The sequence below is a fragment of the Myxine glutinosa genome, chromosome 12, assembly GCF_964187855.1.
Source record: "Myxine glutinosa chromosome 12, kmMyxGlut1.1, whole genome shotgun sequence".
Lineage (NCBI taxonomy): Eukaryota > Metazoa > Chordata > Myxini > Myxiniformes > Myxinidae > Myxine > Myxine glutinosa.
Genome location: NC_136272.1, coordinates 55,376,918 through 55,394,857, shown reverse-complemented (window position 1 = coordinate 55,394,857; position 17,940 = coordinate 55,376,918). Strand labels below are relative to the sequence as shown.

The following is a 17,940-nucleotide window of genomic DNA, read 5'->3' as shown; positions in this document are numbered from 1 at the left end:
GGAAGCGTTATGAGGGAAGCGTTATGAGGGAAGCATTAGGAGGGAAGCGTTATGAGGGAAGCGTTATGAGGGAATCGTTATGAGGGAATCGTTTTGAGGGAATCGTTATGAGGGAATCGTTATGAGGGAAGCGTTATGAGGGAAGCGTTATGAGGGAATCGTTATGAGGGAATCGTTATGAGGGAATCATTATGAGGAAAGCGTTATGAGGGAAGCGTTATGAGGGAAGCGTTATGAGGGAAGCGTTATGAGGGAAGCGTTATGAGGGAAGCATTATGAGGGAAGCGTTATGAGGGAAGCGTTATGAGGGAAGCGTTATGAGGGAAGCATTATGAGGGAATCGTTATGAGGGAAGCGTTATGAGGGAATCGTTTTGAGGGAATCGTTTTGAGGGAATCGTTTTGAGGGAATCGTTATGAGGAAAGCGTGACGAGGGATGCGTTATGAGGGAATCGTTTTGAGGGAAGTGTGATGAGGGAATCGTTATGAGGGAATCGTTATGAGGGAAGCGTTATGAGGGAAGCGTTATGAGGGAATCGTTATGAGGGAATCGTTATGAGGGAATCGTTATGAGGGAATCGTTGTGAGGGAAGCATTATGAGGGAAACGTTATGAGGGAATCGTTATGAGGGAAGCGTTATGAGGGAATCGTTATGAGGGAATCGTTATGAGGGAATCGTTATGAGGGAATCGTTGTGAGGGAAGCATTATGAGGGAAGCGTTATGAGGGAAGCGTTATGAGGGAAGCGTTATGAGGGAAGCGTTATGAGGGAAGCGTTATGAGGGAAGTGTTATGAGGGAATCGTTATGAGGGAATCGTTTTGAGGGAATCGTTATGAGGGAATCGTTATGAGGGAAGCATTATGAGGGAATCGTTATGAGGGAAGCGTTATGAGGGAATCGTTTTGAGGGAATCGTTTTGAGGGAATCGTTTTGAGGGAATCGTTATGAGGAAAGCGTGACGAGGGATGCGTTATGAGGGAATCGTTTTGAGGGAAGTGTGATGAGGGAATCGTTATGAGGGAATCGTTACGGGGGAATCGTTATGAGGGAATAGTTACGGGGGAATCGTTATGAGGGAATCGTTATGAGGGAATCGTTGTGAAGGAATCGTTATGAGGGAAGCGTGACGAGGGAATCGTTATGAGGGAATCATTATGAGGGAATAGTTATGAGGGAATTGTTGTGAGGGAATCGTTGTGAGGGAAAATGATCGCTCAACATCAGACAAATGCATCAGTAGACATGGACCACTTGTAAGAGAATGTCGACATTAAAAATGATCGTTCAACATCAGACAAATGGATGAGTAGACATGGACCAATTGTTCGAGAATGTAGACAGGACAAATGAGCGTTCAACATCAGACAAATGGATCAGCAGACATGGACCAATTTTTCGAGAATGTTGCCATGGAAAATGATTGCTCAACATCAGACAAATGGATCAGCAGACATTCACCAATTGTTAGAGAATGTCACCATGAAAAACGATCGCTCAATATCAGACAAATGGATGAATAGACATGGAACAATTGTTGGAGAATATCACCATGAAAAATGATCGATCAACATCAGACAAATGGATCAGCAGACATGGACCAATTGTTCGAGGATATCGACATGAAAAATGATCGTTCAACATCAGACAAATGGATAAGCAGAGATGGACCAATTGTTCAAGAATGTCGACATGAAAAATGACAGTTCAACATCAGACAAATGGAACAGCAGACATGGACCAATTGTAAGAGAATGTCGAAATGAAAAATGATCGTTCAACATCAGACAAATGCATCAGTAGACATGGACCAATTTTTAGAGAATGTCGACATGAAAAATGATCGTTCAACATCAGACAAATGGATCAGCAGACATGGACCAATTGTTTGAGAATGTCGACATGAAAAATGATCGTTCAACATCAGCCAAATTGATAAGAAGACATGAACCAATACTTCGAAAATGTCGTCATGAAAAATGATCGCTCAACATCAGACAAATGGATCAGCAGACATTCACCAATTGTTCGAGAATGTCACCATGAAAAACGATCGCTCAATATCAGACAAATGGATGAATAGACATGGAACAATTGTTGGAGAATATCACCATGAAAAATGATCGATCAACATCAGACAAATGGATCAGCAGACATGGACTAATTGTTAGAGAATGTCGCAATGAAAAATGATCGTTCAACATCAGACAAATGGATCAGTAGAAATGGACCACATGTTAGAGAATGACGCCATGAAAAATGAACGTTCAACATCAGACAAATGGATCAGTAGAAATGGACCACATGTAAGAGAATGTCGCCATGAAAAATGAACGTTCAACATCAGACAAATGGATGAGTAGAGATGGACCAATTGTTCGAGAATGTCGACATGAAAAATGATCGTTCAACATCAGACAAATGGATCAGCAGACATGGACCAATTGTAAGAGAATGTCGACATGAAAAATGATCGATCAACATCAGACAAATGGATCAGCAGACATGGACCAATTGTTAGAGAATGTCGCAATGAAAAATGATCGTTCAACATCAGACAAATGGATCAGTAGAAATGGACCACATGTAAGAGAATGTCGCCATGAAAAATGATCGTTCAACATCAGACAAATGGATCACCAGACATTCACCAATTTAGACATTGTCGCCATGAAAAATGATCGCTAAACATCAGACAAATGGATCAGTAGACATGGACCAATTGTAAGAGAATGTCGACATTAAAAATGATCGTGCAACATCAGACAAATGGATCAGCAGACATGGACCAATTGTTGGAGAATGTCGCCATGAAAAATGATTGTTCAACATCAGACAAATGGATCAGTAGACATGGACCAATTGTTAGAGAATGTCGCCATGAAAAATGATCGTTCAACATCAGACAATTGCATCAGCAGGCATGGACCAATTGTAAGAGAATGTCGACATGAAAAATGATCGTTCAACATCAGACAAATGGATGAGTAGACATGGACCAATTGTTAGAGAATGTCGACATGAAAAATGATCGTTCAACATCAGACAAATGGATGAGTAGACATGGACCAATTGTTAGAGAATGTCGACATGAAAAATGATCGTTCAACATCAGACAAATGGATGAGTAGACATGGACCAATTGTTGGAGAATGTCGCCATGAAAAATGATCGTTCAACATCAGACAAATGGATGAGTAGACATGGACCAATTGTTAGAGAATGTCGACATGAAAAATGATCGTTCAACATCAGACAAATGGATGAGTAGACGTGGACCAATTGTTAGAGAATGTCGACATGAAAAATGATCGTTCAACATCAGACAAATGGATCAGCAGACATGGACCAATTGTTTGGATACCTCATTCATCTGACCTGTCCCCATTGGACTACATTTTATATGGTTATGTGTGTGAAATTGTGATTTACTCATCAAAACCACATTCTTTGGATGAGCTTAGGGCGGCCATCACAAATGTAATTCATGAAATTACTCAGCAACAAATAGAGACTGTTTTCATCATGTTGGAAAATCGGATTGAATGATGTATTGCCAAAATAGCGATTATATTGAAGCCTAAATTTAAACTGTATTAAGCAAACACTTAATCAATTGCGTTTTCATGGACTATTTATCATTTATAGTTTGTTTATATCATGCATACTTGAAAAGTTATGAAAGTGAAAATTTGTACAAGGATACTGTGTAGTAAACTTGGGGTAAGATGACCTTGGTATGCTTAGAATTTAGTCGATCTATTTCATCAAACTTTTTATATTTTAGATTTCCAAATGGCCGAATACATTGTCAGCATAATAAATATATGGTCCCATCTGCCCTATGTTTGAGAACCTGGAAATGTTGTAAAATGTACTTAACTTTGTTTGCTGTTAAACAGGATTACATTACAACACCAACAGGTTTGGTATCACGTGATGAAACGATTTGTGTATAAATAGAGTTCATCGCAGATCAATCATTATCACAAAGGTGGGACAAAGAAACTCCATGAGCTTCATTTTTGTTTGAACGCCATTTTCCAGACACATGTTTATCATCATTCTCTCCTGGATTCTCAATCGTGAACAAGTATATTTCATCAATACCCATTCTGGTAATGTATTGTGAGGGTTTATGAACAAAAAAATAAAATGTGAACAAAAAGTTATATTTTTACTTCGTTTTTGTTTCAACAGAAAAAATATGCAAATCGTGACACCGTTCAAAATGGAAAAAACATTTGATTTCGTGATTATTGTGATCATTATGTTCATGATGACAGTTACAGGTAAACACCCACTTTTTCACATTTTCATTTTAAATTGTTTGATATGTCAGAATTGTAGCATGTTTGTTTTTAACTAGGCCATGTTAAACTGATCAGGAATCATCAATGTCAGAATTGGAGCATGTTTGTTTTGTTGCAATATCATTGTTCCTTATGCAGGAGTTGTTGTTTTGGGCTTTGGGCTTGGTAACAAGTACTTTGTCCAATGAAACAAATATTTTATATCAAGTTTATATATATATATACGAGTACAGTCACGTGAAAAAGTAAGTACACCCCATGTAAAGTTTTGACTTTTTCAACATATTTCAACATACAGCTATTTGATCTTCATTTCAACAATATTGATGGATAAAGGTGATATAATACAACAAATATCATGAAACATTTATATTTTGTAATCCATTGTATAATTTAAATAAACATAAATGCAAATTTCGTATGTGGAAAAAGTAAGTAGACCCCGACATTTATCACTACTTCAAATACCTAAAATTAGAATCAGGTGCACCAGCTCAGGTGCAAATCATTAGAACATCGTTTGAGAGGATCTTGGAGGAACCTGTCTTATTTAAACCTCAGACATTTCGTTTGGTTTGCTCTTTGTTGTTGAAGTGTGCGACGTCACCATGCCTAGATCAAAAGAGCTCTCTGAGGCCTTCAGAAAGAAGGTTATAGATGCCTACGAGTCTGGGAAGGGATTTAAAAAGATCTCCAAACAACTTGAAATCAATCATTCAACTGTCCGGAATATCATCTACAAGTGGAGAAGATTCCAAACAACTGCCAACTTGTTCAGGCCAGGCCGCCCCAGCAAGTTCAGCCCGAGAACAGACCGCAAGATGCTGAAAGAAGTCTCTAAGAACCCCAGAATGTCATCACGGGACCTACAGGTAGCTCTTACCACTGTTGATGTCAAAGTGCACGAATCTACCATTAGAAAGAGGCTGCACAAATTTGATCTACATGGGAGGTGTGCCAGGAGGAAACCTTTGCTGTCCAGAAAGAACATCAGGGCAAGACTAAAGTTTGCCAATGAACACCGAGGCAAAGACCAGCACTTCTGGAACAATGTGCTCTGGACAGATGAGTCAAAGGAAGAGCTCTTTGGCCACAGTACGAGAAGACATTTTGGCAAAAACCAAAGACAGCATTTGACCACAAGAACCTGATACCAACTGTAAAGCATGGTGGTGGAAATATTATGGTTTGGGGCAGCTTTGCTGCATCAGGGCCTGGGCAGCTCACCATCATATAATCCACTATGAATTCTTCATTGTATCAGAGGGTGCTTGAGGATAATGTGAGGCCACCTGTCGGAAAGCTGAAGCTCAACCGAAGGTTGACCTTGCAACATGACAATGGCCCTAAACATACCAGTAAATCCACCAAGGAATGGCTGAAAAGAAAGAAATGGAGGGTTCTGGAATGGTCAAGTCAAAGCCCGGATCTAAATCCCATCGAGATGTTGTGGGGGGATTTGAAACGAGCTGTGCATGCAAGAAACCCCTCAAACATCGCACAGCTGAAAGAATTCTGCATGGAGGAGTGGGCAAAAATTTCTCCCAGTCGATGTCAGAGACTGGTAGACAGTTATAAGAAACGCCTACTTGAGGTTGTTTCTGCCAAAGGGGGCAATACCACCTATTAGAGCCAAGGGTGTACTTACTTTTTCCACATGCGAAATTTGCATTTATGTTGATTTAAATTATACAATGGACTACAAAATGTAAATATTTCATGATATTTGTTATATTATATCACCTTTATCTATCAATATTGTTGAAATGAAGATCAAATAGCTGTATGTTGAAATATGTTGAAAAAGTCAAAACTTTACATGGGGTGTTCTTACTTTTTCACGTGACTGTATATATCGTTATATAGCTTCTTCTATCTTCTATTCTATTCTATATTTCTATATTATATTAATATATTATATATATTATACAGACTTGGCATTTAATATGGAATATTTTTTTTGTGAGGGTGAACTTACTTTTCAAGATGACTTAGAACCAAAAGTTCATTGGAATTATGTTGAAATTATTCTAGATTTTGTTAATGTGACCTTTAAAAGAAACAAAAACCACATTTGACATTTCGAAACAAATAAATAGATCCTTGAAAGTGATGTAAACTGATATCGAACTCAATTCGTGGACAGTACTGTGTTAAACTTCTGTACATTTTCCAGAAGTATCTCTTTATTTTGCACATTAGCCAAAAATTTTTTTTAACAAAAACAAAAGTTCAATTGCGACTGGGATTATGGACAGTAAAATTACAGTTCAGTACTTTGTGTAACCCCCACAAGCATTCAGGAGAGCACGCACACGTTGAGGCATGCTGTTCACGAGATTTGCCAAGGTTTGGACAGGAATCGCTTGCCATGCAGTGACAATAGCCTGCTGCAGTTCACGCACAGAGGTCGGCTGCTGGTCCAAGTGGTCGATTTGACGCGTTAATTCTGCCCACAAGTTCTCTATCGGATTCATATCCGGGGACATGGCAGGCCACTCCATATGCTCTACACCACGGTCAGCAAGAAAGTGTTAGATCATGCGAGCACGATGAGGCCGTGCATTGTCATCTTGGAAGACAAAGTTTCCTCGAAAGGCTGCACGAGCAAATGGAAGCAATGTTTCTTTCAGAATGGCCCTGTACTTGAACTGGTTCAGGTTTCCATTCAGAACAACCAGGTCAGTTTTGCCCCCTGCATGAAAAGCAGCCCAAACGGTCACCCCACCACCTCCAGCTTGGACTCTTGGCACCATACAATCTTTGTTGTAGGCTTCATGCACTTGTCTGCGCACTCGGACGCAGCCATCTTGACGATAGACCAGAAATCTAGACTCGTCACTGAAGATCACGTGATTCCAGTGTCCTGGCTGCCATTGACGGTGCTCTCTGGCCCACTGCAATCGGCGCTGGCGGTGTTGTCTGGTCAGGCGTGGCTTTCTCAGGGGACGCCTGGCATGACAGCCTGCTTGAACCTGTCGTTGGTTGACTAGCCTTCTGGATACAGGCACATTTGTCAGTTGCTTCCACTCAGCCCTAAGCCGATTAGCTGACTTGGTATGGCCATTGCGGACTAACCGGTGCAGCTGGCGATCATCCCTCCTCTGGTTCTGCGGGGACGTCCTGGCCTCGGTATTGGAGTAGGGACACCCCTCTGAGCATTTCGTTTCAGGATCTTTGACACCTGACCTTGAGTGATGCCATACTGCCGAGCAATAGCACGCTGTTTCATGCCGGAATTTCGTAAAGCCACCACTCCATGACAAACAGCATTGTCGAGTTGACGGACCATCTCCAGAGGAAGCAGCAATAACTTTTGGAGATGTGCAGCAGTTGTTTTCCACTAACACAGAACGCAACAACCCTTGTATACCCGACTGTGAAGCCAATCCTCAAATGCACCTGTCCGTACATTTTGCCACGCCACCTGTGATATAATCCTGTTGTTGCCTTCTTGCTGCGACAGACAATCAGTGACATGGTTCTTTTAACAAATAAATCACCAAAGTGTTAAAGAAACTCACCAGATTGATATACTGAGTTAAGAAAGTAAACCCAAGTCAAGAAAAAAAAAATTCCATATTAAATGCCAAGTCTGTATATATTATTATTATTTATTTATTTATTATATTATTATATATATAAAAGAAAGTTTTTGTTTGTTTGTCTGCGCAAGCTAATCTCCTGAACGGTGAAAGATAGGAGGAAACCTCTCATACAAAAAATGTCGGGATGGGCCCCGGGAAGGTTTTAGGCTAGGTGGTGAGGTCGGCCGAGGCCGCATCGGCCGGGCTGGGCCCATTTCGCAATTAAAAGCTGAGCTGAATTATAGTAGTCAATCTTCTACGGCCATGAGTAAAAGCTGAATTATAGTAGTAAATGCATTCAAAAAGAACTGAAAATGTCGGGACGGGCCCCGGGAAGGTTATAGGCTAGGTGGTGAGGTCGGCCGAGGCCGCATCGGCCGGGCTGGGCCCATTTCGCAATTAAAAGCTGAGCTGAATTATAGTAGTCAATCTTCTATGGCCGCGAGTAAAAGCTGAATTATCATAGTAAATTCATTCAAAAGGAACCCGGGCAACGCCAGGTGCTTTCGGCTAGTCCATATATATAAAAGAAAGTGTTTGTTTGTTTGTTTGTCTGTGCAAGCTAATCTCCTGAACGGTGAAAGATAGGAGGAAACCTGTAATTCAATGTCAGGACGGGCCCCGGAAAGGTTTTAGGCTCGGTGGCGAGGCCGGTCGAGGCCGCTTTGGCCGGGCTGGGCCCATTTCGCAATTAAAAGCTGGCCTAAATTATTGTAGTCCATCTTCTACGGCCACTGGTAAAAGCTGAATTATAGTAGTAAATGCATTCAAAAATAACCAAAAATTTCAGGATGGGCCCCGGGAAGGTTATAGGCTCGGTGGTGAGGCCGGTCGAGGCCCACCTCGGCCGGGCTGGGCCCATTTCGCAATTAAAAGCTGAGCTGAATTATAGTAGTCAATTGTCTACGGCCGCGAGTAAAAGCTGAATTATAGTAGTAAATTCATTCAAAAAGAACCCGGGCAATGCCGGGTGCTTTCGGCTAGTATATTATAAAACAAGTGTGTCTGTCTGTCTGTCCCCAAACTACTCCCTCAGTTTTGGGGTTAGCCTGCCAAAGCTCCTGTGGAATGTTTTAGGGTCCCAGCGGATGTTTTAAGGTGATTAGGAGGTTTTAAAAATTTCTCAATAAAATTATGATTTTGAAATTAACTCGATACGAACTTGCCGCAAATCCGGAAGTGAACAGATGACTGCAATGGGCTGCTTTGATAATATCCCAAGTGTTCAATGTGTTAGTGTTAATAAGGTGTTCAATGGGGTTGAGGTCAGGGCTCTGTGCAGGCCAGTCAAGTTCTTCCACACCGATCTCGACCAACCATTTCTCTATGGACCTCAATTTTTGCGGGGCCATTGTCATGCTTAAACAGGAAAGGGCCTTCCCCAAACAGTTGCCACAATGTTGGAAGCATACAATCGTCTAGAATGACATTGTATCCTGTAAATATTTCCCTTCACTGGAACTAAGGAGGCGAGCCCGAACCATGAAAAACAGCCCCAGACCATTATTCCTCCTCCACCAAACTTTACAGTTTTTTTTTTTTTTTTTTTTTGTATACAAGATCGAGGCTCGTGAAAGAGCTAACATTAATCACACAAAAAGACAAACCGACACACAAAACACAAAAAACAAGGGGAGCGGCAGACAAGATGGGGAGAGAGGGGGAAGGACACAAACACAACATTTGAGAGCAGGGACATCGGGAGGACGTGGGGGGAGGTGGGAGAGGAATAAAACATATGAACACTGCAAGGACTCTGGGGTGAATTACCGGGGGTAGAAAAGATCAAGGTTTTCGATGGGGGAAGATAAGAGATGGTGGTGAACAGCTGTTTTAAAGACCTGGAGGGAGGAGTGGGATTGAAGGGAGTGGGGGAGTTTGTTCCAGAGGCGGGAGAAAAGGGGAATGAAAGAGTGAAGGTGAGCAGAGAGCCTAGACTTTGGCAGTTTAACCATAAGAGGGTTGCAGGCAGATCTTGTGCGACCTGAAGGAATATTGGGGGGACAGAGCACAGAGAGAGCTGGGGGAGCAAGGCCGGAGAGGAGTTGGTAGAAGACAGAAAGACCACCAACCTGCCTGCGGTGAGTGAGTGAAAGGCCCTCGGAGTTGACTACATCGCAAGAGATTCCAATGATTCTGAAAGCTTTGGCCTCAACAGCGTGAAGCCGAGCAAGGTGTGAGGCAGGAGCACCAGCCCAGAGGGGGGAACAGTATTCCATTGAGCTGCAGATGAAAGCCTTGTATGTGGTGAGGAGCTCAGGTGTGCCAAGGAAGGACTTCGCACGACGGAGGATGCCCAGTCGGCGACTGGCTTTGGAGGCCAGCTTGGAAATGTGGTTTTCCCAAGAAAGATCATGGCAGATAGTGAGACCCAAAAGCTTGAGCGACAGAACTTCTTGGAGAGGATTGTTGAGAAAGTAGATGGGAGGGTTGTCCAGTCGGTCCTTTCGGAGAGACATTGTAAGAGTGTGAGATTTGTCAGGATTGAAAGACATGTTCCACTTGTTTGACCAGTCTGTGATTTTGTCCAGGTCTGCAGAGAGTGAGGAGGCTGCAGACTGCCGATCTGAGGGATGAGGAATGGAGCGGCAGATAGTGGAGTCATCAGCAAAGAGATAGAGAGGATTTTCCAGAGAGTCGGAGAGGTCATTGATGAAGACCAGAAATAGCACAGGGCCCAGAACACTACCTTGGGGAACTCCAGCCAGAACAGGAAGGGAAGATGAGAGAAATCCATTCAGGGCCACACGTTGCCTCCGACCAGAGAGGAAATCCGCAAGCCATGAGTGGAGATTTCCCTGAATACCATAGGAGGTGAGTTTGGTGAGCAGAGCTGGGTGCCAGACCGTATCGAAGGCACGTGATATGTCAAGTGAGACAGCTCTGATTTCCTGTTTGGCATTGAGGACCTCCATCCATTGTTGAGACAGCAGAAGCAACATGTCCAGAGTAGAATGACCTGGTCTGAATCCAAATTGATGATCAGAGATCAAGCCATTGGAGAAGAGGAAGGATTTGATATCTGAAGCAATGATGGATGCCATGACTTTGCTGATAATTGGGAGCAGGCTGATTGGTCTGTAGTTGCAAGGATCTGTTTTTGCACCTTTTTTGTGTAAAGCGGTAATGTTTGCTGATTTCCAAGATGCTGGCAGATGACCTTGAGCAAAAGAGTGGGTGAAAAGACCAGAGAGAGGGTGAGATCGAGCGGCAGAGCAGGATTTTAGGACCCGAGGGCTGATGCCATCTGGTCCAGTTGCAGAATCAGAGTCGAGGTTTGATAAAAACTTCTCCACCTTGTCAGGAGAGTAGGACACAGAGTCCAGGAGCAGTTGGGTTCGACTGGGAAAGGTGGGAACAGAGAGAGATGGGTTTGGGACACAAGATTTTGAGGCAAACACAGATTTGAGACATTCGGCTTTGTCACGTGCGGTGTCAACTGTGTAGCCATTTGAGGTAAGGGAGGGGTTGGAGGGGGAACAAACACCAGAAACGGATTTAACCAGACGCCACCAGGATTTGGAGGAAGGAGACAGGTTTGAGAGTTCAATCTTGAGTGTGGAGAGATAGTGCTTCCTGGCACTCCTGAGGGTAGAACCACACTTGTTTCGAGCTTGGTGGAAGGAACTGAGATTGCCTTCATTTGGATTTGCCTTCCAAGACGCAAAGGCAAGTTGTTTCAGGGCAACTGCCTCACCACAAGATTCAGTGTACCATGGACGGGAGGAAGGGTAAGACAACTGAAGACGAGATGGGATAAATCTGTGCATGAGAGAGAGCAGTTTGCTTTGGAAGAATTTCCAGGAAGAATTGATGTCAGAGGCATTAGAGATGGGGGACCAGTCCAGTTGATTGATGGCTGCTTGCAGACCGTGCCAGTCGGCCTGAGTGAAATGCCAGACTCATCGGCGCTGAGGAGGCTCTCTGAGAATGGCCAGTGAGATGTCCACTTTAACAAGCACATGATCAGAAGAACCCGTTTGGAGCAGAAGAAGAGCAGCAGACATTTGCAGGGAAGTTAGTCATAACCAAGTCCAGAAGAGAAGATACTCCATTGACTGAGATCCGGGTCGGGAAATTGACAGATTGTGTCAGTCCCAATGAGTCGCAGAAGTCCTTTGCTGAGGTGCCATGGCTGGTGAGAGATGAACCCACACCCAGCCAGCTGGCATGATGACAGTTGAAGTCGCCACATATGAGGAAGAGAGAGTTTGGATGAGTTGATAGAAGTTGGTCCATGTTGTCCGACAGAGAAATGTAAATGGAGTCATCACTGTTTGGAGGATGGTACAGAACACATATGAACAAAAGGTGGGAGCGGAGAGGAAGCCGTAGCCAGAGGTACTCCTGTGGGTGGGGTGGAGAGAGGGCAGTGCAGGGAGAGTGAGGAAGAGAGTTTTTGATAAAGATAGCCACCCCACCACCGGGACGAGGATCAGGTCTATCGTACCGGAGGAGGGAGTAACCAGGAAGAGATATTAAGGAATCAGAGACATCTTGAAGGAGGAAAGTTTCTGTTAAGCAGATCAAGTCTGGATTTTCAGAAGCAACCTGAATGGAGAGATCAATCAGGTTTGAGCGAAGGCCCCGGATGTTTGAGGTCCATACCGTTAGTGAGGAGAGAGGGGGAGCATCGGGTGCAGGACAGGGGAGGGGAGGTGTAGGGTCAGATGAAGAGTGAGAGGGGGATGTAGGAAGAGCAGTTGATAGTGTGTCAGAGATTACAGAAGAGTTACAAGAAAGGGAAGGATGAGGAGGACGAAAGGTTTGATGGTGATGGAATGAGGCACAGTGAGAGTTTGTTTGAGGGGGGGGCAGAGGAAAGTTGAAGGTTGGGGGAGGTGGAGGTATGACATAGGAGGGAGAGGAAGTGGGGAGGAGGCAGCTTTGAGAGGGAAGTGGGAGGAGGGAGAATTTGGGAGGGATGGTTGGGGGGGAGATTTGAAGGGGAGGGGCAAGGGGGGAGTTTAGAAAGTGTTTGATTAATGAAAGATGAACATATCTATCTATAATTCCACTAATCTCTGTGTGTATGTTTGTATGTTTGTATGTTTGTATGTTTGTATGTTTGTATGTTTGTCTGTGACCGCTGTTTCTCGACAACCACGGGTCCGATATACTTTAAACTTGCCAGGTATATTGCTGGGGACCCGAGGATGTGCCTTTTCAAGGTTTCATATTAATCGGACAAGTAGTTACCGAGCTATGGCGATTTCTTTACCAAACTCCGCAAGCCGTTCGCTTTGGACCAAACCATTGCATGTAAATAGAGGGGGGGGATTGTCACTGTACTCGCAAGCCGTTCGCTTTGGACCAAACCATTTCATGTAAATAGAGGGGGGGGATTGTCACCGTACTCGCAAGCCGTTCGCTTTGGACCAAACCATTTCATGTAAATAGAGGGGGGGGATTGTCACCGTACTCGCAAGCCGTTCGCTTTGGACCAAACCATTTCATGTAAATAGAGGGGGGGGATATAATTTTAGATATATATATAGTACGGGCATGCCCTAGTATAACAAATTGGGTTTGTTGTGATTTTCAAGTTAGCGATTCGTTTAAGAACAATGGAGGAGGGATGGAATGAATGAGAATTTAGAGCATGGAGTGATTTGGAATCATAAGAGATTGAATATTTTTTTGAAATGGAATGAGTTGAAGAGGAAATTGAAAGGAGCCTCTTAAATAAGAAAAAAACAGCGTGTTGTAATAAACCACTGAATAAAACACTGAAGGGGATAGTTGAAACATATTTAAACAGAACTGTGAAGAACAATCTTATATTCACAAAAATACCAATGGGGAGAGGAAGCCTAGAGCGACGACCACGAGTCACTTGAACAGGGCAAAAGGTGGAAGGCAAGGGGAAAATGGGGGCGGGGCGAGACAGCGCACGTGGGCAGAGGCAAAAGCACACGAGGAGAAAGGGAAATAAAAGTTGTTTTTGTTTGTTTTTTTGTTTGTTTTGGGGGGTGGGTGGGGGTTACAACGTTAGACAAATAGTAGATGTTTGGTGAAGCTTGGTGGAGAAGGGGAAATCAAAAAAGCTAGCAAAACAGCGAAGGAAGGAACAACCTTCGACGGGGGAAGCCTGAGGCTGCAAGGCCTTGCTCGCGACGCGGCAAACAAACGATTAATTTATGAAAGATAAACACCGATAAACTTCCAAGGGGGACACTATAAGTTCACACACCGAACGATAAATACAGTTTCGACAAAATACAATTGTGAACAGACTTAACTTTGAAAAACGTGGAGACCGTGTGGACCGTCGAAAACCCCTGCCACCGTCTCCAAGATCTTGCCAGATCTGGCACTCTGCATTCAGGCAGGTGGCGTTCACCTGGCATCTGCCAAACCCAGATTCGTCCGTCGGACTGCCAGATGGTGAAGCGTGATTCATCACTCCAGAGAACGTGTTTCCACTGCTCCAAAGTCCAATGGCGGCGAGCTTTACACCACTCCAGGCGACACTTGGCATTGCGCATGGTGATCTTAGGCTTGCGTGCGGCTGCTCGGCCATGGAAACCCATTTCATGGAGCTTCCGACGAACAGTTGTTGTGCTGACGTTGCTTCCAGAGGCAGTTTGAACTCGGTAGTGATATGAGTGTTGCTACCGGGACAGATGATTTTTATGCGCCATGCACTTTATCACTCTGCGGTCCCATTGTGTGAGCTTGTTTGGCCTACCACTTCGCAGCTGAGCTGTTGTTGCTCCTATACATTTACATTTCACAATAACAGCACTTACAGTACCTCCCCAAACTCCTGTTATGGTGCCCCTCAGAGTCTCGAGAGGGAACGCGCCAGAAAGATTTGTTATTTTGAGTGTTCTAATAAACCATGGTAAAACCACACCAATGCAGGTGTGTATAACAAAACAAGTAATTGTATTAAGAACTCTCACATACACAATAATAGCACGATTAAAGAAAGTACAATGAAAATATCACTTGCATCAAATGAACAATACATATGATGGTACCATCATTCCCCAATGCTATCAAAGCAATGAACTCACGATACGCCAAACGTGAATGGAATGTAACATTCCCCAAAGTCCGTGCAAGAATCCCCATGTGGGGTGAAGGTCAAAGTCGTGCAGAATGACAAGAACAGGCAGTTATCGGCACGGCTGCGAATGAGGAGTTACAAGGTGAGAGGTCGATATGGGAATTGAGCCGATATGGGAACCAACGGCGATCCACACGATGCTATCAATATGGGAATCCCAACGACAAAACACTAAGCAACAGGCGGGTGGCCTCTTCGAGGAAAAAATGGCAGATCAGCCTGTAATGGAGGCTCTTGCTTTCCCGCCAACAATAGCTCACGCTTGGTAATAAAACCTGAGACTCAGGTTTAATTGCAATCACAATATAGTACGATGTCGCGGGCAATCCCTTTCACAGGAAGCCTCAACTCATTCGCAACCAATATCAAAAAAGTCCGCTCGCAGCCTTGATGTGACTCATTTGCCTCATGGATGCAAATCCAATTGCAAGTTATCTCAGTTCCTTTCACAAAGCTCGGAACAAGTGTGTGTCTACCCTCAGGATAGCGAGGAAACAATATCTCACCATTCTCAAACAAATCAGCTGCTCTCTGATTGGTTGAATCGTTTTTTGGACATAGCTCGGTAACTACTTGTCCGATTAATATGAAACCTTGAAAAGGCACATCCTCGGGTCCCCAGCAATATACCTGGCAAGTTTAAAGTATATCGGACCCGTGGTTGTCGAGAAACAGCGGTCACAGACAAACAAACAAACACACAGAGATTACTGGAATTATAGATAGACTAGGGCATGCCCGTACGTGGGTGCAATGCCCGTACGTGGGTACGTGGGTACGTGGGTGCGAGTACGGTGACAATCCCCCCCCCCCCCTCTATTTACATGAAATGGTTTGGTCCATGAAATGTTTTGGTCCATTCGCAATGCCAAAGCGAACGGCGAACGCTTTACATGAAATGGTTTGGTCCATGAAATGTTTTGGTCCATTCGCAACGCCAAAGCGAACGGCGAACGGCTTGCGAGTACAGTGACAATCCCCCCCCTCTATTTACATGAAATGGTTTTAATTAGTTTTAAAACATAGTTTAACGCCAACATAGCGGCAACATAGTTTGCCAACGGGAAATAAATGAATACACTCTCAAATGTGCCGTCCGAGGCAGAGTCTGTTCGGCACATTCGGCACACGTGATAGCTCGCTGCTCTCTGATTGGTTGAATCGTTTTTTGGACATAGCTCGGTAACTACTTGTCCGATTAATATGAAACCTTGAAAAGGCACATCCTCGGGTCCCCAGCAATATACCTGGCAAGTTTAAAGTATATCGGACCCGTGGTTGTCGAGAAACAGCGGTCACAGACATACAAACATACAAACATACAAACATACACACAGAGATTACTGGAATTATAGATAGACTAGGGCATGCCCGTACTATATATAAGCTAGGACGTGCCCGTACGTGGGTGCGCGTTCCTTGCCAAAAAAAAAAAAAAAAAAAAATTTGTGTAGGGGTGTGTGTGTGTAAACATCCTAGGGCGTGCCCGTACGTGGGTGCAAAAAAACATGCGTGCAAACAACAACAACAAAAAAAAACTTTGAAACCACGTGGCAGTAACGACCACAGAACCCCCCCCCCCTCTATTTACATGAATGGTTTGGTCCATTCGCAACGACCACAGAACCCCCCCCTCTATTTACATGAAATGGTTTGGTCCAAAGCGAACGGCTTGCGGTGTTTGGTAAAGAAATCGCCATAGCTCGGTAACTACTTGTCCGATTAATTTCAAACCTTGAAAAGGCACATCCTCGGGTCCCCAGCAATATACCTGGCAAGTTTCAAGTATATCGGACCGGTAGTTGTCGAGAAACAGCGGTCACAGACAAACATACATACATACATACATACAAACATACAAACATACAAACATACACACAGAGATTACTGGAATTATAGATAGACTAGGGCATGCCCGTACTATATATAAGCTAGGACGTGCCCGTACGTGGGTGCCCGTTCCTTGCCAAAAAAAAAAAAAAAAAAAAATTTGTGTAGGGGTGTGTGTGTGTGTAAACATCCTAGGGCGTGCCCGTACGTGGGTGCAAAAAAACATGCGTGCAAACAACAACAACAAAAAAAAACTTTGAAACCACGTGGCAGTAACGACCACAGAACCCCCCCCCCCCCCTCTATTTACATGAATGGTTTGGTCCATTCGCAACGACCACAGAACCCCCCCCCCCTCTATTTACATGCAATGGTTTGGTCCAAAGCGAACGGCTTGCAGTGTTTGGTAAAGAAATCGCCATAGCTCGGTAACTACTTGTCCGATTAATTTCAAACCTTGAAAAGGCACATCCTCGGGTCCCCAGCAATATACCTGGCAAGTTTCAAGTATATCGGACCGGTAGTTGTCGAGAAACAGCGGTCACAGACAAACATACACACATACACACATACACACATACACACATACAAACACACATACACACATACACACAGAGATTGCTGGAATTATAGATAGACTAGGGCATTGCCCGTACTATATCTATATCTAAAATTATATCCCCCCCCTCTATTTACATGAAATGGTTTGGTCCAAAGCGAACGGCTTGCGAGTACGGTGACAATCCCCCCCCTCTATTTACATGCAATGGTTTGGTCCAAAGCGAACGGCTTCCGGAGTTTGGTAAAGAAATCGCCATCGCGTGCACAAACGCGCAGGAAAGCGAATGAATCGCAAATTCGGTTTTATTAGTTTTAAAACATAGTTTAACGCCAACATAGTTTGCAAACGTGAAATAAATGAATACGCTCTCAAATGTGCCATCCGAGGCAGAGTGTGTCCGCCACGTTCGGCACACGCGATAGTTCGCTGCTCTCTGATTGGTTGAATCGTTTTTTGGACATAGCTCGGTAAGTAATTGTCCGATTAATATGAAACCTTGAAAAGGCACATCCTCGGGTCCCCAGCAATATACCTGGCAAGTTAAAAGTATATCGGACCCGTGGTTGTCGAGAA

At 43.9% G+C, this 17,940-nt stretch overlaps 1 protein-coding gene across 1 annotated transcript in view; it reads left to right on the top strand.

The window, feature by feature from the left end:
* The first annotated feature begins 4,001 nt into the window (after positions 1-4,001).
* LOC137437230 (uncharacterized) overlaps positions 4,002-17,940 on the top strand; it is a 215,618-nt gene continuing 201,679 nt past the window's right edge. The window contains exons 1-2 of the mRNA XM_078766265.1: positions 4,002-4,093; positions 4,201-4,292. Coding sequence (XP_078622391.1) covers positions 4,208-4,292 — 85 coding nt within the window. The 5' untranslated portion in view covers positions 4,002-4,093; positions 4,201-4,207. The remainder of the gene's footprint in view (positions 4,094-4,200; positions 4,293-17,940) is intronic.